This window comes from Gymnoscopelus braueri, assembly GCF_963280865.1.
Source record: "Gymnoscopelus braueri genome assembly, chromosome: 13".
NCBI lineage: Eukaryota > Metazoa > Chordata > Actinopteri > Myctophiformes > Myctophidae > Gymnoscopelus > Gymnoscopelus braueri.
This window is the reverse complement of record NC_137615.1, coordinates 24,489,080-24,516,705: the sequence shown is the minus strand read 5'-3', so window position 1 is coordinate 24,516,705 and position 27,626 is coordinate 24,489,080. Positions and strand designations below refer to the sequence as shown.

The window sequence follows — 27,626 nt, the reverse complement described above, 5'->3', positions numbered from 1 at the left end:
TGACCTAAACACAGCTGGGGGTTAATACCTGCACTCTCTCTAAACACACGCACGCACGCACGCACGCACGCACGCACGCACACACGCACGCACGCACAGTAAAATCCTTAGTGGTATTTTAACTCATGTACATTTACTCAGAGATAAATAATGAGTGTGTACTCACAAATCACTTAGAGTTCATGCCAAATTCAAGAAAACATTGACATTCTGACAGTATAACAAGTTCCACATTTTATTTAAAACTTGACAAAGGCAGTTTTGTGGTTCTTACCATACATACAAATACATACAGTGCTTACACACACACATTCAAAATGGCAAAGAACTGGACAAGGGCAAGGCAAGCAGGAATTTCAATCCGCATATCCTGTACTAAGTTGCTGCTACTGAGGATAGTTGCCACATAGTGATTAAATACTACAGACAGACACAATTATGGACGGGAAAACATATGTGTTACCCAAGTATATTATTCATAAAACAGGAACAAAAAACTAATCATGTTATAAAGCATTCTAGCTATTTAGCTAACTCAATTTAAAATGCTACTGATGATGGATTATGACCACATAAAAAGCTTCACTCCCTTCATATGAAAATGTATTGTGAGCACTTTGATATAAAGATGCAGTTCATTAAAGTGTGCAGGAAGAAGTAATGACAATTAAAATAGCAGTCTTGCGATATAATTTATTTTCAGCACCAAGTGGTTAATAATGTAGTGTTCTGTACCTTCAGAGTCCAGCATATTTCTTTTACTTTCCTTGCATTTTTATCTTTTATAGGCTACACAACCTGGATAGGTTTTTTGTAAATCTCTGTGCCAAAATGTCCACCTTACTGCGATCATATTCTCAGCACAGACAATATCTTGCTCCGTGTTGTCATTACCATGTAGAACACAGCACTAAACTAGACCGGCAGACTGTCAGGCTCCATGTTGTTGTTGTCATGAGGCATTCATTCATACATAGGCCACATACAGGCCAGTCGCCATCAATCCCATGCAGCTTTTTCAGATGACATATACGGACACTGTTATACCACTAGACCACCTCTACATAGTTTGCAGGGTACAGTCCTTCTCGCCCTCCGTCCTTCATCCCTCGACACCAACCCTGATCATCCTCATCCTCCACTTTCAAGAACTCCTCACCTAGGACAAGTAAAGATTCAAAACAGGATATGTGACTAGAAAGCATAGATTTTTTATTCCACTACTACTGCTACAAGTTCTATACTATGGAAACTGTCAAAAAAACACACAAAAAAACACATCGCACATTATTTTAGATAATGAGATGCATAAGCAATTTGAATACAAAATAATATGTGAATAGAGTTTGAATGTCATAAAGCATAAAATATAAAGCCAATCAGATGAGAGAATGTGTAGTTAAGAACTCGAGATAGGCGAGTGGTTAGGGCGAGTACCACATGGACTCAAATTCCTGATATGCCCGACCATTTGCTGCATGTCACTACCCTACTCTCCATGTTTCCTGTCTCTATCAAATAAAGCAGGGGTCTTCAACAGGGGGTCCGGGACCCCTGGGGGTCCTCAGAGTTACTACAGGGGGGGGCCCTAAATCTTTGTGTGATAGGATATATGTTTTACCTTAACCACTTGAACCCTAGCATCCCTATTCTGAGGAGAACTTTAGCCAAAAATATCTTGATCTACAAGCTCACAACGCTGTGAGCTTGTAGATCGGCTATTTTCGGCAAAGAGGTTTGGTGCAGAGGGGGGGAAAAGTACAGAGTGAAAGGTCAAGTTTACTAAGTATTGACTGTTTAAGTGGTTAAATATCTGAAAATACACATTAACATGAATCCAACATACTACTGATGATAGTGCTGTCAAACAAGTCTATGAAATCTATGAAAAAGTTGAATCTGCAACATAAACTACAATATGTAGTTTATGTCCCTGCTATGTCCCTGCTTCATCTTTCTCTCAGCTAAAGGGGTCCTTGGCCTGACATAAAGACTTGTTGAGGATGTTACAGTGTATGCATTCTTCTACACGGACATTTACCTGCTTTAAACGACAGCTCGTCTGTCTCCTGGCCGACGTAGTCATAGAGGGCTCTCACTCTCACTCCTCCTATCATCACACTGATGGAGGTGACAAAACACGGAAACCGGTGAGAGACAGCCATGTGCAAAATAAAACCCTGGAGTGTTTATGGTGTAAAAATGGACCCGCTCTGGGTACACACTGTGTACAGTCAATCATACATTTACAGCTCCATGACCTCGGTACATGTACCCAATAAGTTGTAGAAAGAGCACAATTCATAAGGGAAGGGAAAGGAACGTAAAGGAAAGGAATTCTTTTCTGGTCCCCGGGGAAGGGACATCGCTTTTACTGCTTCACCCAGTAGATGGCTGCTCAGATGGCTAAGATGAGCGCACAGAGGGAGTGGTTAAGGTTTACGTTTTTTTCCTGGGAGACTTCAGCATGTAGACAATGTAACCTTCCAATTCAGCTTCTCTACCCACTGAGCTACGGCTGCCCCCATAAACTATTAACAGGCACATACAGATATACTGTATGCTGCGTCCACTCACCTTTTCTCTATCGTTCCTTTCTTCTCTGTTCCTTTTTTGGCTTTTTTGCTTTTCTTTTCAGGCGTCCACTCCTGTCCATAAGCAAATCAAGCATGTGTGTATGAAATTCTGAGGTCAGACAAACAAATAGAAAATGGCTGCAAACATATAGTTATATAAATAAATACACAGCACTATTATGCACTGTAACGTGTGAAAACAAGCACTAAGAGAAGTAAAGGCATCTTCATCATCATCGGTTTTTACTTCCGGAGACCCCTGTCCAGGACAGGCTTCGAACGCGCCTCCTCAGGAGACTTGGCTCAGATCTGAACCCCATTTGACCCAAGGCAGGGTTTGAACCCACAACCTTCCAAATGAAAGGCGTACGCTCTAACCGCTACACTAAAGCCGCCCAAGAGAAGTAAAGGCATACACATGAAAACTATACACATTACATCTAACATAGTGAGATTTATTATGCTGGCACTGTATGTGTGTGTGTGTGCGTGTGCGCGTGCGTGCGTGCGTGCGCGCACGTGTGTGCGTGTGTAGTAGACAGACAAAGAGACAGGCAAACAGAGCGAGAGACACAGTGAGAAAGAGTGGGAGACCTGGAACTGAGGCCAGTCGGTGGGCATGCCGGGTCCATGTGTGTTCTTCCACCAGCGCAGGTCCTCCTGATCGTTGATAGCCATAAGCGTGTTGTGGAGCTCATTGTACACTGCTTTCACACTATAATAAAGAAACAGGGGCATTACACACCAATCACATCAACACAACACACGCATGTGTGATCACAAACACTACATGTAGGGTACATTCAAAATGACAAACTGACAAGGTACAATTCCACAAACTGAGCAGGGAAGAGAAAAAGAGAAGAGTCTATAGATTCTAAGAATTCCCACAGATTTATTTTATTCAAATGTTTCCGTTCCTGTCAGTATAAGCCGTTTTATTGGTATTTTCCATTTTTAACCAAAATATCAGGCAATTTAAGTCATAACAAAGTAGTAAACAGATCAATACAGGATACAATTGTATCATACAGTATTTGTCCACTGCTCCCCTTAGCCTCTGCAGATTTGTTAAAGCAATGAAGTTGCAGTCTAAGCAAAATTTTATGGATCACAGCCGGCTGAGAAAATCACTGAGGGAACTGTTGATGCCGGGTCCTGACCCTGATCTATTAATAATTTTTGGAATGGCTTAATTGGGGCTCAGATTATTGATTTATTTACCATAGTTAGGTCCAATTAGACTGTCAAAGACAAGCTGAAGGAAACAGGCCTGCGAAAACTCCTCCCGTAGTTGATGTCACATCCTTCTGAGAGCACACTGATCACCACAAGTCCGCGTAGACGACGGTGTTGTACCTAATTAATTCTGTGAGAAATCTTGTACTGTACTCTCTGTGCTGTCGCTGGTCTTTCCATTATAAATCGAAACAACCCTTAACAAATACCAAAATACCACAACTCTCTAAATTAAAGCCTGACCAATTTGTCACTTCCTATCACAGATATATCGGTATCGGCGTATATGTTGTCTGACATACTGTACATTAATAATGTAAATTTGTCCAAGTACAGAAAAATATGCTTGAGGTAATAAAAAAAAAAATAGTTATATACAAGTACTAAATTCCCACAGTTTCATTGCACTGACATCATTTTGGACAATACAGTTTGTTGTTAAACCCTAAAATGTCCTGCCTCCAGGAGGCAGAACTTGCAAGGGCAAAAAGGATTATGAAGGACAAACACCACCCCACGGACTCTTTGTGACGATCTCTCTCTCTTTCTCTCTCTCTCCCTCTCTCTTTGTCTTTCACTCTCTCAATTTCTCTCCCCCTCTCAGACAAATGCTGACAGACAGCAAAAACACATGAGCATCAGCAGACAATCACATGTGGTTTCGTCATGTGTAGGCTACCTCTCGTTGTTGGTGACATCCAGGTGTCTGTGAATGGAGAGGAAGGCCTGTTTGAGGAAGCTGATCCTCTTCCTCTCCTCCTCTTGTGATTGGTCAAATATAGACTCCATCTCTTCCATGTATCGAGGGGCATACCTGGTCACCTCCTCGAGAACTTTCTCATAGCGCAGACGCACCTGTGGAAGAATGAAGTGAGTGTTTGGAACAATGTAACATCTACCTACATGCAGACACCTGTACGTGTTACAGTGTGTACGTACACATTTATATCTAAACATATGGTACAAACTTGATAATATCAGCATAGCATTTCTGAAGGCCCTTGTCCCCTAGTGCCCGTGAAGTCTTTCAAACTTTTGTGTACCCCAAATGGTGCCACATACTGTATGCACATATGCACACATACACACACACACACACACACACACACACACACACACAAAACCCGACCCTGAACGACCGCTGCTTACTTTCTCTGCCTCCTGTTGAGCCACCTCTCTCTCCTCCTGGATCTTCCTTTGTTTCTCAATGGCTATGTCAGGGTTTCCCTTAGCATGGGCCTCACGTTCCATGGCAGAGTGCTCCTTGCGACTGACTTTGTGGTATGCCCTCCTGGCTTTGTCCAGCTGGACAGGCATGAAATAAATAGAACAGTCACTCTACCTGTCAACCAGTACTTAGGATGGACACAAAGGAGAAACCGTAATTTACTTTCACTGGATAATTTAGACCTTTATTCTGCAAATGTATCTCAGAGAATGTGATCTGAGGCAACATTATAACAGTGTCTAGACTGTGAAGTGAGAAAACAATGTTGTAAGCTAAGTTTTATATATGAGAGAAGGAAGCATGCAGACCTTTTTAAGACGCTTGGCCCAAGGTTTCTGAGCACGTGCAAAGCCTGTGTCAAAGTCCTGGGACTCCTTGAAGCCTCCGAATAACTTTTTATGGAAGGAGTCCTTCTGCCACGTCCTGACGCGGTCCCCATCCTCTGCAACCAGCGCGCGGCAGACGGTCGAGTGTAAAGAGGCTAATCGGTCAGCGGAGGCCAGGAAACACTGCCATGCCTTAAGAAGGGACCCATACAGAGGACCTGCAATAAGACTTAGAGTCAAATAACAGCATGGTTTCCCTGTGCTGCTTTGAGTAATGTACTATCGATAGTATGTTGCTCTTACTCATAACGTGAACAAAGCAGCACAAATCAATGGTGAAGCCGTACATATTGTCCCTGAAATGACAAACTGGCTGCTTGTGGTCATGTGGACTAGTGTGTGGTGGTCTATGTCTCCTTTGGGCAAAAGGAAATGTCTTTTATTGTATCTGGCTGTACTTAAATGTACCTTCTTTTGACCTCACTGATTTTAATTTCTTATTTTATAAAAGCCCTTCTAGGGACGGATGTAGGCCTACGCTGTATCTGTCCCTTAATAGTAATGCAAATGGAAATATCAATCTTTATACATATTTATGATTGGTCTACTTTTGAGGGGAAAGACATACAAACTCTGTTCTAGGCAGCTTGGCCTTCAGCCACAGTGTATAAATGTCGTATCCCAGTGATTTGATAAACAGGTGACAGGGGAATGTGGTGTGTGGACGGATGTGATGATTGGCATGGTTGCCTGAGTGGGTCGTTCTCTGTGCAGCAGTACTCACTGGAGTCCACTAGGGGCTTCCACTTGTTGCTCCACTCACTGAGCTGCTGGGCATACTGCCTCTCAACGCGTGCACGCTCCTGGAAACATGCCACGACGTCATTGCAAGCCTGGAAGGCATCTTCTGTGCGCTTCACTGTCCGCTGATAGTTCCCAGGCTGTGAGAGGACAGGGGGGGAGAGAGAGATAGGGGGGGGGGGTATATTTGATAAATATTGGTGTGGAATGGATGTTGTAGCCCATCATGGGATTCAGAGACTAATCTATTGGCCTGAACCATGACATCACAAGCTCTCTGAGTTGTGTAACTACCTTAATAAGACACAGGTTGTCTCTTCTACACCGTAAACCACTGTGACGTGATTATATCCTCAGAGGTCAACTCTCAAACTGTCAGAAGTGCTGTTAAAAAGCATTGGGTTTCTCTGTGTAAAACGCTGTTGCTCCTGCTGACTGCATTGGGGTGTGTGGACAGCAGGCAGGCAAGCTGTAAAAGGACAGATGGAGAGCAAGAGGGCAGAGGATGGCAAAGGCCTTTGAGTGTAATAATAACAAATCCAAAGCAAGTGTTTTGTTTGTGGATGTGGAGTTTGGAAATCTTTCCTCAATTTTCCTGGCAGCCACTGCATTCGGCTACACACCACACTCTCTCCCCTACGCTCTGTTCCTCTTTCTCTTTTTCTCTCTAGTCGCTTCTGTGGTCACACACACACACACACACACACACACACACACACACACACACACACACACACACACACACACGCACGCGCACACACACACGCACACACACAAACACTGACACGTTTACAAGCAGTAAACGTCTGTGTGCCTCTGTCTCTCCCAGTCAGATTTTGAAAATAACCAAGCTATTTTATTTGACTCTAGTAAAAAGAAAATTAGAGCGGTTCCCCTTGTGCTCTTACTTTTAGTTATACCTTCACATTTCTTTGCATATTTTGCTCTTTTTCTACAACTATTATCCAGCACGTGGCAAAATGTCTCATGTTATTTTGTGTTCTTAAAGTTTACTATGAAATCTGTTTTCTTTAAAAAGCATACAACCAAATTATATAAATGACTCACTTTAGGCTGTGAGTTAAAAAGTCTCAAATGTTAAAAGGAAGCCATTAGTCTTGAATCTAATAGAAAGCATTATTAAATTAATTATCCAAGAGTATTACATTGATGATAGAACTGTGATTTTATTTGAATTTTTCCCCATATTTACATTTTGATAAATAAGTACATTAGGTCTTGTTTTCTTTAAGTGAAAGTTTGAATGGACGTTTTTCACCTGCTTTCTATGCTCTCTATTCTTTTCTACTTGACTTGGTCCCCCCCCCCCCCCTCTCTTTCTCTCTTTCCCTTCTCTTTCTTTCTCTGTTGTGGTTTGTACTGACTCTCCTCACTCGTCTGAAAATTAAATGAAAACAGCTGAGGAATCTTGCTTGGGGCCAACAGTACCACTGCAGAACAGCAGCTAGCCAATCACATAGGCAGACATAAACCCGCTACAAGAGAAGCTGTCCCAACTAGCCAATCATAGCATTAAACAAAATGGCCACGGTCCTTGCTCGATAATCAAATTTCATGTGCAATAAACTGACCGGCTCCGGACTTTTAACAAGTCTGTTCTCAAAATAATGCACAGAAACTGTCCTAGTAACCACATGAAACCGGTAGATCCTAGTGTAAATGAATAGTGTGGTCTAACTGTATGTGCCATAACGGGATGCCTCACGAGATGGAGATGACTGTGCAAACACAGCAGCACAGTAGGGCACACGTTTGCACCATAATGACAGACAGCCCAGGAGGGGGGTGGGGGGTTAATATATCCAACACAACAGGAGTCTGCCAAATTACAGAGGGTGGGTTAGGGATGAAAACTGGGGCAGCCGCTATCGGGCCAATCGCAGACAGAGCTGGTATTAAAGTGGTAGTTCGCACAAATTGGGACGGCAAAATACATAGAACGAAGGCAGTGTTTACATGGAGGAAACACTAGATTGTGGGCTGTGAACAAAGAGCGTGGCACTCACAGCTGAGCATGAATCACTCACCAGATAAAAAACAAAGCTGAATGATCATGTACCTCATCTCATTCATCTCCTCGCCTGATACTCTAGATTGCACATTTTCATTTAGTTTGAAGGTTACTGATGTTTGTTTTGGGTTATTTTTGTGTTTCAAGATATTTTTGTGAGCTTTATTATTAGATAGGACAGTGTAGACCAGTGGTTCTCAACCTGTGGGTCGGGAATCCCCAGCGGGGTCCCCACATGATTTTTTGGGGGGTCCTCAGATGAAAAAAAAAGAAAAAGACCATTACTGTGTCAAAAGTAATTAACAAACTATACTATAAAAACTGGTGAAACATTGGCCAAATTGTCAAATAATATAAGAAAGAGACAAAAATTAGAAAATAGGCGATCTGCTATCTTCACAATATTTATCTGTGGAACCGAGCCAAGCTAAATGTAATGCCTCAACTCCTACAATTCCAAGTGCTTGTCAGGGTGGCGGGTCCCCAGTTCAAAAATGATTATTTAGGGGGGTCACGGCCTGAAAAGGTTGAGAACCACTGGTGTGGACCAGTGGTTCTCAAACGGTGTGCAATTATTATTGTATTGCAACTATACAAAAAGTGTTAGGAATTATTTCGTTGCTGTTGTGCAGAAACCTCTTATCTCCATTATTGATATCACCAAATACTGATTTGGGGTTTATTAACCACATGAACGGTAGCATCCCAATTCTGGGCATATCATAATAGGCAAAGATTCTGCAACAATGGCAGATCTACAAGCTCACAAGGCACAACACGTTGCAACATAACACATGTTCAGCACAAATGGTGTGGAGGGAAAATGTAGGGGCCGAAGAACATACCACAGGGGGACCCCCGTCAATGAAATATATAGGATTTAACTGGTCAAATAATACAATAAAATAATGTAGCTGAAGAATCAGCATTTCTTAAAGCCACCGTGAGGGATGCTGTTTTATGTTACAGTAATGAGATGTGTTACAAAAACAACGTTGAGGTATGTACCTCCAACAGTATATGTCCCATGATTTCCAGGATTTGTTTTCATTTGATACAGTGGATACAGGTACACGTGAATGTATATTTTCTCTTGGCAAGGCTGTTCATATTTCTTGGACTAACCTTGATTTTGTTAAACAAAATATTACGGTTTATGCTGAATCCATTGAGCGTGTTTCAGATCATCCAAAACCTTACGAAAGCTAAAGAGTTATATATGAGCTTTATGTAAGAGAAGTTTTTACTGTCTCTGGCAATCATGTATTTGGTTTAGAGCTGTGTTTCTCAACGTGTTTTGGGCCAGTGCCCCCTATCCAATATCCAGGTCCCTTACTGCCCCCACACCCAATTCAAATGTAAGCTTTATTTTTCATTTTTGCGAACGCGGAAGGAGGCGCGGAAGGAGGCGCGGCGAAGCCGCGCCTCCGACCAAGTGGAGCTTACTATATCATCGTGCTTGCGTTGTGTGTCTGTCCCATATTTATGGTCTTTCCGTCTGTGTTCACGCTCTCAATCTCCCATGTGACTCGAAACTCCGTGCTGAAATTCCAGCAGATGCACTGCCTGTATACAGCGTGTGTTCACGCTCTCATTGGCTCGCGCCCCCATGTGACTCGAAACTCCGTGCTGAAATGCCAGCAGATGCACTGCCTGTATACAGCCGGCAGAGTGCGGCAGAGTGCACTACTACAGTGTGGTTGAAATATGGCAGCCACAGTCAATCTGTGTTCGCCTCCATCGTTCGCGCGTCTTACTTGTGTATTATGTTGCTTATATAATTTAGAAAACATCTAATTGATTTGCAAATATCAGATTTTACATTAAATGTAATTATTAGCCTACTTCCTAGGGAGAGGAAAAAGATGGTCTGTTACGATTATAAGTAGAATTGTATATGGATGTCAGGCCCAGTCACATCAGGCCCCTCTCACAGCACTGAATGGCAGGCCCCTTCATGTTACCATGGTACCATGTTACCAGCCCTGTCACAGGGATGTCAGGCCCTGTCACAGGGCTGGAAACGGGGCTGTGACAGGCCCTGTCACATCATACTGACATTATACTGACATTATACTGATATGATACTGACCATGATATTACATGATACTGACATGATATTTACCATGATACTGACCATGATACTGGTTTGGTCATTTCAAACAACCTTGGACTATCAAGTCAACCTTTTATTTTATTTGTATTTTTTATGAATGCAAGAACAATTGCTTCTATTTCAGCATGCTTACTTTCCAGGAAGAGAAAGTCTGTGGTTTCTATTAACTTGGAATCCTCATCAATGATGTCATTGGTAGGCAGGTTTCTGAACTGCCCAATTATATGAAGATAAGGTTAAAGATGGGTGAAGTGCTCCTTTAACAACAACACTGTTTTCCTTGCAAGGTCATCAAGACTTTGTGAGGCCAAGTGACACATAAACATAAATACGTACAATACTGTATATGCATGACATGGCGGTCCTTACTTACACAGGCAAATACTCTCTCAGAAATAAATGAACGCAGAGTACTTTACTGTGTACACTTTCAGACACAGAATGGCAGACAGAGGATGACATACTGACAATATCTCACGCACGCACTCTCTCTCTTTCTCTCTCTCTCTCTCTCTCTCTCTCTCTCTCTCTCTCTCTCTCTTACCATCCAGAAGCTCCGGTGGTTGGAATCTTCACAGCCATTCTCAGATGAGGGAGTCGACATCCTCGTCCCTAAGTGATAAAAATGATATTCATCACCATCATCACCACTGTGAGGCAAAACATTTGATTTTAAGCAACCAGTCTTGTCAGCATTAAATGTTATAACTCTGGATATGTTTAGCCAAGGTGAAGTTTAGATTTGTGTATAGTCGGCTTTGTATTTGTTGGGTATGGGGGGGTACCTGCATGGATGTTGATTGATTGATTGATTATTTTATTTTCGTGTCCTGCACACAAAAATGGGTTTATGAGTTCTACGCTTACAGCATGTTTACAGCATATTCACATAAAAAATTCAATTAAAGCTCAGAATTATTCAATTACAGCACAGAGCGTTCTGTCTTCTCTCCCAAACTTGACAAATAAAATTTGCCTTTCCCGAAACATATCTCAAGTTTTTCATAATCATCTAACTCAAGGAAATCACCACAAATAGACAAGACATTTTACTAACAAATACGTCTCTTATATCATCATATTTTATTTAGGGCAATAAAACAAACCTAATTTTCAATTTCAATTCCAAGTTCACAAAACAAACAGTATCTTTCTTCCTCTGCAGTGGCATTACTGTAAACCTGCCAGTCTCCAGAGTGATTGGTAATGTTCCTGACCGTATACGTGTGCACAGGGAGATTGTTGTCTTTTGCTTAAATTATACTTCACGATAAGGTTCTACAATCTACAGTGTACCTGTCCTTCATGAGACAATAAGTTCGCAACTTAGGTTTATACCATATATCACTAGCCTGGTAAACCCTCCCTCCGGAAATCTCATTTCTATTTGATTCCAGAATCAAATAGAAATGAGATTTCCGGAGGGAGGGTTTACCAGGCTAATATATCACTACACCATTTTTCTTTAAACATGGAAAACATTGTACTTCGAAATTTCATGAACATCACATACAGTAGTGACTTATTTTGGAAAATAAAAAACAAATCATTAGAATAAAATAAAGATCTCAATTCATTTGTCCAGGGGTGACCAAATCCCAGTTAAAAATCTTTTTAGTGAGTCTCTGGTCAGACATCTTCAAAAGCCGATACCATAGCCGAACCATTTGACATTTGTGTCTGATGCTTGGAGTTTCCCATCCCATATCCCTGTTAATTGCCAACACTGGAGTCAATTCATGATGTTAAGTTAGGCATGTGTGACAGGTTATTGGTAGTGGAGATTGATTCTGTTCTGGGACTACAGATGGGAATTAGCTACTAGCTAAATATTGTACAAAGCATATTTTCAAGTCTATAACCTTGCTTTAAAATCTGTGCAGTGATCTGTAAAACATTTTTATTTGGCAAGGTCTCAAATGTAGACTAATGCAAAAACAGACTTGGCCTATACGTAAGTATTAATAAAGTGTCTTCTCATTTTAAGGAATTCATGGCCATATCTGTAATAATACCATTTGTAGGAATTAAAGTGCAGAATATGGCAATTATACAGTGTGTTGCTTGTACAGTGTAGGTTTTGGGGGTTCAACATAGTAAATGCAGATACAGTAAATGCTGTCTCAATGCCTAGTCAAGTGAGGGCACAGGGCAGACTCTTAGAGGCCTGTTATTCTAAACTGCCAGTGCATCAGCAAGGATGGAATGCCCTCTCCCAGAATTCCCAGCATTGAAACTTGAGCTATCTCAAAATAAACAGGGGGTCGTCGTCGCACTCAGTCTCTTTTACCTTGCTAGTGAACTACTGGTGCAAAAACAAAACAAAACAACAAAAACATAGGCATGTAAAAATGCACATGCTCTGAAACAAACAACAAACACATGCATGGCCATGTGCCAAGAGATTGGGGGAAAGGGGGGAATGAGGGAGAAAAGGCCTTATACAGGCATGTTCCCAGCAAGCTCACTTTCTAAAGGCATGTGGCAGAAAATGTAATAAACCACCCTCCAGATTTTATCACAAGACTATTGGTGAGGAGGGGAGCAGAGAGCAGACACTCTTTCTTTGCCTGTTTTCCCTGTCTGCCCCTCTGTCCTCGTGGCTCTGACAGAAACACAATTAGATTCAATGATTTTGCTCTATCTCCCTCTGTTCATGGGATGTCACATGCTTGTGTGTCTATTCATCTGTGTTTTCGTCTGCCTCTGTCTCTCTGCTGTATCTTACAGAAAGAAATGTTGTGTGGTTACACAACCCGAATGAGTTTTATGTGTGTGGGTATGTATTTATGTGTATAAACGTACATATACTGTATACAATATGCTCCCTCTCTGTGCAGATTTGCAGGAAGTCCGAAAAAATAATGAATTGCTTCCCTTTTAACCCTTGACCTCCGCTTCCTGCCCCTCACTGGCTGACTATCCCCAGGGCACAGAAACATATGGGGGGAAGAGAACACTGCTGTCCCTCTATTCTATCATATCAGATAATGTGAGAAATGTCTGTTAGCTGATGTGTCTCCATATTACAGGGCTTTAACAGATCTGTTTAATGTATACATATTGTAACCAATCACATAATAGATATTATACAACTTACCATCTACCAGTTTGTATTTGATTTCTCCAGACTTTTCAAATGTGCTTTAATAATATCCACCAGGATCACACACGAATGCTGTTTCTGCTCAGGGTAACTCAAAAGTCCTTGTGCCTTTGAGCTATATCCAGAATCTGTAGGTATCTAAGGAGCTGATTCCCAAGTAATCCTAAATGAGATGTCTGTCGAACACTAAACAAAAAAAAAGGCATGGGTTTCCGAGGCTAGTCGAACACTAACTTGAGACAAAGTTCATTTCAACTGAAAGAGCCTGTCTGTGAACTTCCAACAGATAGACAACCCCCCCCCCCCACACCACCCTGACAGCTTGCACTGCTGTGGTTGCACACACGTACTCCCCCCCACCCTCCCGTTTCGTCTGTCACACATAAGCCAATGCACACCCACATAGGAAATACTCTATATAGTAACAAATGAAATCATGGAGCAGAAATAGATTGTGATCCTTCCATCCATCAAATCTTTATAAAGTGTTACAGTATTTCAGGCATCAAAGGTAAAGATTGCAGTGAGTTCCGTTACCTCTCAGTCCTCTGTGTTGGGGTCCTCGTAGCCCACTTGTGTTTTGGCAGCAGAATAAATCTTTTTCCACGCTGCTTGATATCTTTTCCTTCCTAGCTGCTCCTCATACTCTTCCAACTCTTCGCTCCCCTCTATTTTCCACCGGTCGTGTACCACTCCTGCTCTTCCCCCCTTTCTTTGGCCCTTTCAGATGAGTTGGTTTCCTTTTCTTTTCCTCCTTCTCCTTCTCTTCGTCCTACTTCTTCTTCTTCTTCTTCTTCTTCTTCTTCTTTTTCTTCTTCTTCTGGCAGCGTTTTTGTCCTAGTCACTCTCCAAAACAGCTGCAGGGAACAAATTCTCCCATTCTCTGCTCTTGATGGTCAGTAACTATCTACCTCACCCTCTCCCTCCCTCCCTCTCTCTCTCTCTCTCTCTCTCTCTCTCTCTCTCTCTCTCTCTCTCTCTCTCTCTCTCTCTCTCTCTCTCTCTCTCTCTCTCTTGCTCCCACCCACTTCTGTCTCTGTTTCTTTTTCTCTCACTCACTCACTCTCTTTCCCTCTGTTTTACCCTTGTTCTACTCATTTCAGTGTAGAGTGAATGAACAGTGCCTTGTTGTGGTTTCTACTGCGTGTGTGTGTGTGTGTGTGTGTGTGTGTGTGTGTGTGTGTGCGTGTGCGTGTGCGTGTGCGTGTGCGTGTGTGTGTGTGTGTGTGTGTGTGTGTGTGTGTGTGTGTGTGTGTGTGTGTGTGCGTGTGTGTGTGTGTTTAAATGTTTTAGCATTTCAACCAGAAACAGAACAGATATGGTACATTGTACATCCATTCTGGAGAAGGGAAACTCCATCCCCCTGTGCTTGTGTGCGTGCCCCCCATTCCCCCAGGGAGGTTTGGAAGTCTGTCTGCCACAGCTGGATGAGACATCCGGTGTGTGTGTGTGTGTGTGTGTGTGTGTGTGTGTGTGTGTGTGTGTGTGTGTGTGTGTGTGTGTGTGTGTGTGTGTGTGTGTGTGTGTGTGTGTGTGTGTGTGTGTGTGTGTGTGTGTGCGATTATCTATAGCACGTGTGTGGACACATGCTTGTGCATGTTTAGGTGATTCTTTGAAGTTGGAGAACTCTGGAGTACAGTGCATTAACATATACCGCTGTTGGTGACATAACACCTTTATGCTATGCTATACTTGTGAGCTTTGTCTTGTCAGGACATGCCATTGCCATGTAACTAACTACACAGCTGCTGTTTAGTCTCCACCTAACCCTGTGGCTTCTCCTGGTTGGAGCAACTGTAATGTGAAACTATGAGATCAGATTATGTGTTTGTGTTGCAAGATCTTTGTCAGAGTATGGTGACATAGGCTATGCAGTTATGCACTGCTGCATTTGAACGACACCCATCCCTATTCTTTAAGGCAGTGGTTCTCAACCTTTTCAGGCCATGACCCCCTCAAAATAATCATATTTGAACTGGGGACCTTTGAAATGGGGACCCCCCAAAATAATCATATTTGAACTGGGGACCCCCCACCCTGACAAGCACTTGGAATTATAGGAGTGGACGGCATTACTATTTTGTTTTACTCAGTTCAGATTTTTTTTTTAAATTGCCTCTTTCTTATATTATTGTTTGACTAGATTTTATATTGTAGGCTATAGTGTGTTGATTACTTTTGATGTAGTAGGCTAATGGTCTTTTTTCATGTAATTTTATTTATTTATTTTGTTCGTAGGAATTAAAAAGGTCTTAAAAGTCATTAAATTGACATTTAACTGTCATCAGGGACCCCCCCCCCCACACACACACACACAATACTTTTTTTTAAAAATCATAGTTTTAATTAATAATGTACTTTCATTCAGTAGATGCAGAATCCTGACTGAGATATTGTTTTGCTGGTTAAGTTAGAGTAGCATTCCTGTGTAGAGAATTAGGCTGCTCTTGTAAAATATTATTTACATCATGTGAAACTGGAAACTTTTTAGAGTTACATTTTAATGACCCCAAAATACTGCATTAAGCAAGTCTTCCCTTAAAAGAAGAACACATTTTCGGTATGCTCACTATATCCGAATCTTATAATATTTTAAATTTCATCACAACGACCCTACTACATTTATTTTAGGTGAATTTATAAATATTGCCGTGGCGTAATAGCTCATTTATTAAATACATGTTTATGATAAGGCATTTTTGTACACTACTCTTCTGCTGGGGTCCTTAGCGGAGCATGCACCAAGCGGCACCAAGCCCCCAGAACCGCGGTAGAACAGTGAAGCTGCCGTCGCCTGGTGGTCAAATCTTAAATTGCAATACTTCTGCATTTAAAATGCTACTGCGCATGCTTCTATGGTCTGAAACGCTAGTACGCATGCTCTATCTCCAATATTGGAGCCAATCTTAGAAGAAGAGGTGCTTCTGGGTGCTTCATACGCTTCAAACGCTTGTGAGCAACTTTTGTTGAAATGAATGTGTGTGGGCGGGGCAGTCCGCCCGCTAGTTATATTACAACTCTATGCCATGAGCACGTTTGCTATAAAAAGACAAGTCATTCTCCATGTGCAGTTCTTTCAGTTGCTTGGTAGCCCGGTGCGGGACGAGTCGGACGACGCTCGATGTAAAATGGTAATTTTTCGTGTCTTTCTGCGTGTCTTTTCAAAGTATTTTACCATGTTAGTTATTTATGTGTTGTTGAATTAATGCGTCGTTTTCATGTTTATCCGAGCGTGTTGACCCATGAGCAAGCTAGTCTGTTACTGTTACTGTGAGGTTGTGACCAGCTGGGCCTGGGCCTCTAAGCGCGTGGTGATTCCACATGGTTCCAACGTGTAGCTCACGTTAACCGAACAACTCCCCAAGTACCCACTAACTTACAAAGTGTGTAGCTACACAACGGTAATAACGCAGTTATTTTGTCTCGTCTAATTCTGTCGGTGTTGTAAATTAACTAGGTATGTGTACTCAAGTACTGTACTTAAGTACAATTTTCTGTACTTTTACTTCTACTCCACTACATCTCAGAGCAAATATTACACTTTTACTCTACTATTTGAGAACTTAAGTTTATATAGAGCCCTATATACATTTCGGCCATTTGATAATTGCTGATCTACACGCGTGTGTCACCGAAAATATTTTATGCATCTCATACATCTGAAAACTTGTGAAATGGGACATTCTGCATAATGTAGCCTACTTTCTACTTGTTTACTTTTACTCAAGTCAATTTTGAATTTCTGGACTTCTACTTGTAACAGTATTTTCTACATTGCAGTATTGATACATTTACTTGAGTAAAACATGCGAGTTTTTTTCCACCACTGTCTTCTGTGATGTTTAGCACTGGGCTCTGAATTTGTGCTGAATAAAGTGCACCTCTGGCCCTGACAAGCTAGAGCCTGAGGAGATGACGTCCAATTCAATGTGTTGTCCATTTGTCCATGTTGTTGTTGTCCAAATGTTGTCCATTTTGCAATGTGTATTTATAATAACCCGTATATTTTTGTTCCTCCAAGGCACTGAAGACCTGATGAAGCTGGACTATGATGAGGTAGGTTTCACATGGCTGAACTTCCAATGAAATGAATATGATTGCTCACTCTTGAAACCCTGCTAGTCACTCACTCACTTAGAAAATAAGTTAAGCATTGAGTCGTTCTCTCCTGTGATGTTTAGCACTGGGCTCTGAAATAACGTGGCGATAAATGTGCACCTCTGGCTCTGACAGGCCAGAGGCTGAGGAGATGATGCCTTCATCATGTTTTCTGTTTATTTGTTCATGCTGCAACATGGTAGTAATGTCCATGTGTATTTCTTCCCCACAGGCAACGTATGCTGCTTTAAAGTGGAATGTCATAAGGTAGGTTCGACATGTCTGCATTATTGCCTTGATGCTTCCACAGTAGCAAGCAGAATTTGTTTCTTATGATGTATTGCACTGGGCTCAGAGAATCAGTGGTGATAAAAGTGCGGCTCTGCCCCTGACAAGGCAGGGTCTGAGGAGACGTATGCTAGAGAAATGGACTAAAATGTAAAATTGATGGCTCTGAGTAGATTATGGTTCCTGATCATATCTTTTTGTTGCACACAGATGATGGACCCTCGTCTGTTTTAACATCAATACAACAAGGTAAAGTGTTCCTGCTAGCCCAGGACAGGATTGAATGGACTTCATGAAAGGACTTCAACCTTGGACTAACTGACCCAGTTTGACTCTATTACATTAATATACCACCCCCCCCCCCCAGCCCACCTTCTGATCAAACGTGTCTTGAATTTACAACATAACTTATTGTGATTATTGCCATGATGCAGCTCTTAATTTTGTAGCTCTTAATTTTGTAGATCTTAATTTTGTACTTGCTTTGCCATCACCTCTATTTTAATTGTCTCATGTTCTGGTAATGTGTAAACCTAGAGGAGTATTATGTAGTGTGTTGATGGATTTTTTTTGTTTGTTAAAGTCACTAATGCAGCAGAGAAGTGAATAAAGAATGCAAAAAGGTAACTTGTTTTCTTTTGTCAAAGTCGCTAATGCAGCAAACTGAATAAATTAACAAACTGAATAAAGTAACTTGTCTTGCTGCCAGAGCAAGGAAAAGAAGACCCCCCCCCCCCCCCCCCACAACACCTTACTAATTGGTAAGGTAATGGCATCTGGAGTGAGAAATCAAAGGGGAAAACATTTGATGTGGTTCCTGATTGAACTTGTTTAATTTAATGGAAAGGCAACATTAACATGCAGATGACTAGAGGGAAAAGTCTTTGAACAAATGAGCACCCCCTCTCTGTACAGTGTAAAAAAAATCATCCAGTGAGTTTGAACCAACAACTTTTACAATGCTTATATCTGAGGAGATTGTGGCATATAGAGCCACACACTAAGTTGCATGCTATTACAAATCTATTTATTTGGCCATAGCCTTCAGGGTCTCACCAATGTATACAAACGCAGGGCAAACATTTGTGAGGGCTAAATGTTATCGTAGGCTTGCAGAAACCAAGTACATTTTCTTTGGCAATTCAGTTGTACTACATGACTATAGCCCCAATAGAGGTGTGCTGATATGCTAGAAAATAATTTATGCTTGTTGAGATTTAAGAGAAAGCAGACATATGTAGAAGTGGATAGCTTTTGTAAAAGTAAGGTATTTCCTAACCGTAACATTTTCTGTCTCAGTTCTGAAACTAAGATCACAAGTCGCTCATATGAAATAAATAAACCCATGACTTAATTAATTTAAGCCAAAACGTCTCTTATCAGTGCATGCTTAGCAGTGGTGGAAGAACTCAGCTTTTGTAGTAAAAGTATCAATACCACAATGTAGAATTATTTCAACTTGGAAACCAGACAAATCTGCCAGAGCTGAAGAAATTGTCACTGCACTCTCCCACTTGAGAAATGGGATGCTTTATAGGATGAGCTGAGAAATGTTTGGTACACCTGGTTATTTATTAGTATACCTTACATTTATTGAAGGTGAATTTATTGTGATTTAATATTCTTCTGTAACTATTGTACTTGTCCTTATCTGTAACTTGTACCTACTGCTGTGGTGGCTCTGGCGCCTGGATTCCCCCCGCGGGATCAATAAAGGTATATCTAGGCCATACATGCCAAATCTCCTGTTTTCATCAGGAGACTCCTGTTACCATTTCTCCTGGACAACTCCTGTTCTTCCATTTCTCCTATTTTGGGGGATTCCACCCTTTTTGTGTGACCCCTCACTGATATGCAGCCACGGCCATTCATGTTAATTTGCTAGTTCCTTGAGTTTTTGATATAAATCATAATGGCAGTATTTGATTGTTCTTTTTGTTGGAAGGTGTGAGTGGGCTCTCTCTCTCTCTCTCTCTGATTCTGGCACACACACCCTCTTTCTGAGAGAATGGGAATGTTACTCTTTTACTGTCGCTTTATGTATATTATGTCTGGATAAACTCCAGACATAATGGAGCCTTTTGCAAAGGCTAAAATGTCATTTAGATAGCATGTTATGTAAACAGATGCCAGGTCATTTGTAGACCAGCCGCCTATTACACGAAAGGAGAATTAAATAAGCCTGGATTTAAGTCAAATCCAGTTTGACAAAGTCTGGTCCGTACAGCCTGGTTTATTCCGTTCCATGAACGCCAAGCCAGGCTGAGAAGGAGCGACTTTTTCAAGCTAGACCTTGTCAAGCCAGGCTGTGTCGAGCCAGGATGGTAAAGCCGGGCTTCAGGTATTCCTATGAAAGTCGATACTAGCAGAATCCTTGAACTTGAACAATCATGGAGGCCAAAACCAGAGCGGCGTTCTTCTCTGTGGCTGAACAGCAGCACTGCAGCAGCTCATGGAACAGGCAGGCGAGATCCCCCCCACCCCTTCGGGGAAAAATCTTGGGGGAAACAAGTTAACAACACTACACTCACTACAAAACTTAAAAACGTTAATAAAAACAATATGCAAGTATAATCAATCAATTCTTCAGTGGTGGTCTCTTCATGTTGTAGTTTAGTAATGAATGGCTCAAGCTGCTCTCAGAGCCCCTTTTATGCCAGGTGAGTACAGGTGATGGCCCAGACCCCCACCCCTGGCACTCCTGGTACCCCATGGGTCGCTCTGCTGAATGGATACGGTGGTGATTAGCTGCCTGCCCGCGTGAATGGACGAGGAGGCGGGCTAATGGTCCGACAGAATCGTGGGAGGTGAGATTTTAGTTCCTGGCTGCCTCTACGGTGGGTACGCCACTGATAGCGTCACAATCATTTTTAACCACTTAGCTTTGGCTATTCAAAAATAGCAGATCTACAAGCTCTCTATTTAGAAAAATCTTGACATTTTTAACTCAAATCTTTGCTTCTGGGGGTCCCTGGCACAAAACATTTTCAGATGGGGGTCCGCGGCCAAATGTATATCAATTTAGGGGTCCTTGGCATGAAAAAGGTTGAAAACGTGCTGTTCTAAATGGCAGTGGTTCACAAACTTTTTAGCTCAAGAGTCTTGAGGTTTGGGTCCCGGCTCCCGGGGAGACATCAAATTTCTCTTTTGGGTCTTGAGTCCCAAGACTCAAGACCCAAAAGAGTCTTGAATCAAGACCGAGGCTCCCGGGGAGACATCAAATTTCTCTTTTGGGTCTTGAGTCTTGGGACTCAAGACCCAAAAGAGAAATTTGATGTCTCCCCGGGAGCCTCGGTCTTGACTCAAGACCCAAAAGAGAAATTTGATGTCTCCCCGGAATCATACGAGGAAGTAAAATGTATAATAAGCAAGAAAGGAAACACGGCCGCAATAAATGGATCCAGGCAAATTCCTGCCGACAAATTAAATGCACAAGTCGTCCAAAAATATATACAATTTATATACAAGTCCATAAATATATAATTCAGTTAGGCTTAAACATGAGGAGTGTATAGTGAATATTGGAATTATCGCCTACTAATCTACAATGCGATAGCCTATTATATGTGCCATGCATCCAACCAATATGTCTGAGTCTGTGCTCAGGAATGTGTCAAAAACAAAAAAATCTCCACAAATTGAAGGCTTCATGGAGTGTGTAATTGATAGAAAATAAGTATTTTTTAGGTGAACTATTCTTTTAAGTGTCTTGTTCAGGGACACTTTGACACATTGTTGAGGCTTGGGATCGAACCTGGGATTTATGGATTGCCAAGCAGGCTCCCTAACCATTCAGCTATGGCCACATAATCAGTAGAGATTCTAAGGCAGTTCTACTCTATAACAGTAAAGGGGTTTCAGGGGAAACCAGCAAAATGAGGAATAATATAATAAAAGACTGTCTTGCTAATAAAGCGTCATGTCTCTCATTTCTGGGCGGTGAAACCGCCCCTATAAGTGAGGTTTGGAAATTTGTACAACAAATCCTGCGCTGTGATTGGCCAAAAATGTACCCCGCCTAACCCTGCACCGTGATTGGCCAATCACAGTCTATTCAGGACTGTGATTGGCCAGTGTCACATGACACATGTGCATAGCCCTATATAAGAAACCATAACTTTAAAAAAAACATAAATTTGTTTTTTTAAAGTTATGGTTTCTTCCATCATAAAGAGTGTTTCAATAAATGTATTTATTTTTTTGTACATGATTGGTTGACTCCATTCAGTATTGTGATTAGCTAGCAAGACACCGCCCACTTCACACAGGGTGTGATTTTTTTTACAATGTATTTGATATTACCTTTATATTATTTAATAAATTATGCATTTCATCCTCTATATATTGTCCAGCAACCTTTATGATAAAGGCGAAAAAATATAGTAGACCCGTGGGAACCAGATGGCTCAGATGCCAAGGTTCCTGTGCTGGGATTCGATCCCATGATCTTGGGGTTTGAAGTTAAGAGCTCTTCCGACTGAGCTAAAGCTGGGGAACATTAGAGCAGATGCCTTACAACTACAAGTCACACTTTCAACTCCCACCCTGGCCAGGGTCAAAAGCTTTATATTTGAAATCCGAACATAAAGTAAAGCAGGCTAAAATGATTATGTCAACCATAGAGTAAAAAAATAAGGATGTCAACTGGGGCAGGGACATTAGCTGGTATTATTATTATCATTTTTATATAAATGTATTTGACTACAAAAGGCAAAAAGTCACGTGACTATCAAGTATTTTGGTCTCATGTTGTTGCCGGACACCTGCTGGCTGACAAAAGTCAATGCAGGGCTTTATAAACGCACTGACGACAGAATTATTCATAGCATATTTTTGCCAGACCCAAGGGGTCGGGGCTTACGTGAGGCTTTGTATCTGTTTTCTCCATACATGGTATGTCACTTTGTCCCCGGGCCCCAGCCAAAAAAGTCTGTCCCCCTTTCGTCATAGAAGGGACATAGAAGGGACACACGTCATGCGAAGCCCGGCCATTCAGATTTCAACCACTAGGGGTCTGGCAGTACCAGGTCCCCTGGTTCTTGTTTTGGCCACGTTTCCCAAACGAATTTGAGCTCCTGCGTAGCCTAGAAGCTGCGTGAGAGCCTCCACGCACCTGCGCAGTAGCAACCCCGCCACGCCCTATCTTCGTTAGTAGCAGCTGTGTGTCCCCAACGTGCCATCTAAACTGGCTTCAGGAGATACCATCGTCGTAGGTTCTCGTTACGTGTGTGCTAAAACTACATTCGTGAGACAGCATAGACGTAAAGACCTCCTGGACGAAGTCTACGTAAAGCCTACGTAAACTACGTAGGGCTGTCCTACGCTACACTGCAGTTTAAACACCCTTTGCGAAAGTGAAATGGATCATAAAAATACCAGAGGCAACTGTCAGATGTCCTGAAGCAGTCCACTCCAAATACAACTTTTTAATAATATATTTATGAATGAAATTACAGTGGTGAGTTGACATCTGCAAGGTAAATAAAACACTAAAGTGTCCCCATTATGCAAGTAAATTAAATATACTTAAAATACCAAAAGGAATGCAGAATGTCCCATTTCCCAAAATTAATATGTATTAAAATCTTTTGAAAATAGCAAATCTACAAGCTTGTGAAGCGTTGTGAGCTTGTAGATCTGCTAGTTTCAAAATATGTTTTAACCATTCATAAACATGGCGAGCGCAACAGCTGTCACTTTGTGAGAGGAACTGGGGACTTTCATCATAACGTTTAACTATAAAACTTCGAAATTAAGTAAACATGTTTAGCTCAGCATCATTTATATACCTTTAGTTAACTTGGCATATGCTTAATATTTTTATCAGACGATCGGATCATCCGTGAGAGTACAATTTGTAAACTTCGGGTTCATGCATATAGAGGACGAAGCCCTGGTTCAGAGCGTTAGTGAACTACAGCCACACATGTCCGTAAAGCGTCCGTCAAAAAGCGTCCGTCAAAGCGTCCGTCAAACTTGACGGACGCTTTACGGACATGTGTGGCTGTACCCACTAACGCTCTGAATCAGGGCTAGAAGCAGCGCAGCTGCCCGCGTTGTGTGTGTGTGTGTGTGTGTGTGTGTGTGTGTGTGTGTGTGTGTGTGTGTATATACATATACATATATATATATACATATATATATATATATATATATATATATATATATACATATATATATATATATATATATATATATATATATATATATATATATATATATATATATAAATTAAATGTGTGTGTGTGTGTGTGTGTGTGTGTGTGCGTGTGTGTGTGTGTGTGTGTGTGTGTGTGTGGTCGGTCGGTCTTTTCATGGATCTATTTCGCTACGATGGGTGTTACTACCGCTAGTAACAAACTGCTTCGTAGGGCAGCACTGCACTGGGCTACGCCTCTCGCAGAAGTAGGAGGAGAGTAGGATACGCCATTCTGTCTCCCAAATGTAGTTTTAGCAGACACGTAACGCCGTGGACGTGGGAAGCGATTGCACGTTGGGCACAACCAGCTGCTACTAATGAGGGTAGAGCGTTGGTTTCGCCGGGTCCCAGGCTCTTACGCAAGCTGCGTAGGCTACACATGACCTGAAATCTACGTGGCTGCTATGGTACTGCGCAGATTGTGTGGACGCACGTTAGACCCGTCGTACAACCTGCGCAGGATCTCAACGCAGCATCTCTACGAATCTCGTTGGGAAACGCGGCCGATTGCGTAGATAAATTACTGATAGCATTCTTTCTATGTTGGTGGGGAAATGTAAGGTTTGTGCGTGATGAATCTAAAACTTGCCTTACATTTATAGGAAGGGGGGAAACAATAATTGACAATTATGAATTATGAATTCCACTTAATAAACTCACAATATCACTGGTGTTCACTGTTCACTTAGGCTACGGGGTTGGGAAAAGCCATCTAAAACTTAAAATGCAATCAAAAATCCATAATTCAAGTTGCACAAAGACGTGTCTTTTCAACAGGTCTCAACCCACTGACTGGGCACACAATACAACAACGCCCAAACGCCGTGCATACGCACCGTCCATACGACGTCCGAGTCAGACGTGTGTCGACATCGTTTCAACGTATTTTTTGCAAAACAGCTGCTGACTGAGGTCGACTCAGACGTCGTATGGACGGCGTATGCACGGCGTATGGGCGTTGTATTGTGTGTGCCCAGTGAATTAGAACTTTTAACTTTTTAATGGATCCTATGTAAGTAAAGCCTGATAAAAGTGTCAAACTCCCAAAATCCACCAGAGAACTGGAAATTACATCTACTCTGTTAAAAATGTCCTGGGGGGGGGGGGGGGGGGCAGCGTGGTCAAGAGCCCCCCCCCCCCCCTGGAAATATATCTCCTGTTATCGGATGGTCTGAGGTTGGCAGGTGATCTAGGCCTATATCTATTATCAAATTGTAAGGATTTTCCATACAATACAATATGTATTTATGCCTTCAAGAAGAAAACACACACACAATGTTGATTGACAGCAGACTTTTTCACTCTGCACGTTGAAGATCCGCTCTGGCATTATAACGGATACGGAATCGGTGGGTCCATGAGTGGTCAAAGCAAAGCAGCCGATCCGGATGTGAACACACTGATTTAAACATAAATCGAATGCAAGCGCGGAAGAGTTTGTTTAATGCAACAAATGAGACAAGGACAATAACCCCAAACACTGTTTCTGTATCTTTATTATAATTCTAACAATTTATTATTCATCTCTTAAAACATTTGAAATTCATAGTTTATATGAATGCGTGTATATGTATATCACATATACATATATATTATGTAAGTTACATTTCTTCAGTTCATATTTTCATTTTTTTAAAAGATCTCTTAAAGGAAATGAGATGCTTTCTATACAGTCAGACCAATTCCTTCAGATCTTCATTTTTCTCCTGATAGCTGTAATCACCCAGCTTTACCAATAGTCATTTAGATGCAGGAAAGAAAGGTGGAAAGAATCAGCAAATCAAGTTAATCTCTGTCCCCACATGGAAGTGTGTATGGAAGTGTGGCTTTGGGTCAGGGTTTGGTATATAATCTCTGAGACCATGATACCAATGATAGATTTTGAAGCCAGATTTGGCTCGTCAACCCTTAAAAAAGAATCTAGTTTAAAATTAAGTTTTTAAGTAAATTTTGAAGAATGTAACATAACTAAAAAGTCACAGTTTTGCTAAAGGAAAAATAAATATTACACAATGCACTTTTAATAAACAGAGCTATAAGCGTATACTGCCACAGCTATTCTTAAGCGGCTGCAGAAGGCATATTATACAAACAGGAAGATGCAAGTGATGATGTGCAAAATCAGTGGAAGTTCTACTACTGTCAGGTCCATAGAGTAGCACACGGGTTAATGTAGAGAATGGGCCAAACTGTATAGAAAGCAGATAAGTTAAATAACAAATACATTGTAACTTTTTCATGTTAAACATTATTTGGAAGACAGAGATTCTTTAGAACTTTTTAGACTTCTTTTTTTTTTTTACATCTTAAACCATAATAAGGATGCCCATTATTTTCATCGTCCTTATTGCTATATCACTTGGATTCATATACAGTACACATCCTCTCTCCTTGACCACCAGCATAGTAAAACTACAGAAACAAATCCTCATTTACTGTGAAAAATGGCACATAAAACCCATGTTCTATCCCCATGTTGAGAGGGACAGTAGGTTTAGTAGGAAAGCAAATTTCCCCTCTCTACCCTGATATACAATATAATACACACATATGTAGCATGAGAGGTGATGTGTTGTAGGTAGAGGTCATGAAAGAGCCCTTATATTTGATCCCAGCAACTGTGAAAAATACAATTATGCAGAATGATAAATGTAACAGGAAAACCGAAGGATGAATGACGAAATATTGCAATTACGGACACAGAACAAACAATGGACATCTTATATGGTACGTGATCAAGTAACAGTGGTGAAATGGCTTATGAAGTAATCATTTGAAATAAATAAAGAGTGGGGTAAACAAAGAGATGCATACTTGTTATAATAGCATGTAACATGGGCATCATCCCTAGTACAGCTGCTACATTTTCAACACCTGTGAAGTGGGTTGTTGTCAAAATAGTAAGGACGTGTTATTCTGTTGCCATACAGCACAATCTTAAGTGTTGAGCAAATCAATTCACAGTTTCACAAAATCACTTCTTTTCCCATTCTTTACCAGCGTCAAGATCAAAAGTGGCTACTAAGCATAAAAGAACAAGTCGCTCTAAAATGTGCTTCACATTTTATGTTATACTATTCTTTTTCCCCCTATTTTTTATTTTGTACATAGGAGCAATGTAAAAAAAAATACAGTGCATTGAATAATACAGTTTCTTTCAAATCCCCCCAAAATATCCATATACTACCACCATTCTGTACCTGTACATGATTATCTTGACTATATTGGCAAGAGATACAAGAGCACCACCGAAGGCGGAATTAGGGAAACCTTAGTTCGCGTCAGAAGCAATAATAACAGTAAGGACGATGATAGTAATGATAAATAGTAACGATAAATCTCTTCATATCAACATCGGTATTCCAGAACCATTTTAAAGTTTAAAAATTGTTGTAAGAACAATCAGAGTATTAAAACTGATATATGTTTCTCTTTAATCACTCCCGCTGGGTGGGGGTTCTTCTTGTCCTCCGGGGTCTGTGGAGAGAGCTTTGTGTGTGTGCGTGTGTGTGTGTGTGTGTGCGTGTGTGTGTGTGTGTGTGCGTGTGTGTGTGTGTGTGTGTGTGTGTGTGTGTGTGTGTGTGTGTGTGGGGGGGGGGGGGGTGTGTGTGTGTGTG

The 27,626-nt window shown here is 41.4% G+C and overlaps 1 protein-coding gene and 1 long non-coding RNA gene across 3 annotated transcripts; one reads left to right on the top strand and one right to left on the bottom strand.

The window, feature by feature from the left end:
- Window positions 1–208: 208 nt before the first annotated feature.
- On the bottom strand, window positions 209–14,367 carry LOC308098381 (protein kinase C and casein kinase substrate in neurons protein 3). 2 transcript variants are annotated; one of them, XM_080446714.1, is made up of 10 exons: window positions 13,962–14,367; window positions 10,863–10,930; window positions 6,154–6,310; window positions 5,352–5,587; window positions 4,965–5,120; window positions 4,495–4,670; window positions 3,171–3,291; window positions 2,578–2,648; window positions 2,042–2,121; window positions 209–1,159 (listed from the first exon to the last, which is right to left on the bottom strand). In XM_080446714.1, the coding sequence occupies exons 2-10, from the start codon at window positions 10,920–10,922 to the stop codon at window positions 1,050–1,052; spliced, it is 1,167 nt and encodes a 388-aa protein (XP_080302840.1). In that variant the 5' UTR covers window positions 10,923–10,930; window positions 13,962–14,367; the 3' UTR covers window positions 209–1,049. The 2 variants fall into 2 exon arrangements, with proteins under 2 accessions (XP_080302840.1, XP_080302841.1); XM_080446715.1 differs by lacking the exon at window positions 2,578–2,648.
- Window positions 14,368–16,457: 2,090 nt separating this feature from the next.
- Window positions 16,458–18,144, top strand: LOC308098853. Its single transcript, XR_013934319.1, has 4 exons — window positions 16,458–16,555; window positions 17,446–17,480; window positions 17,755–17,789; window positions 18,021–18,144. It is a non-coding gene; the product is annotated as an uncharacterized lncRNA (long non-coding RNA).
- Window positions 18,145–27,626: the final 9,482 nt, after the last annotated feature.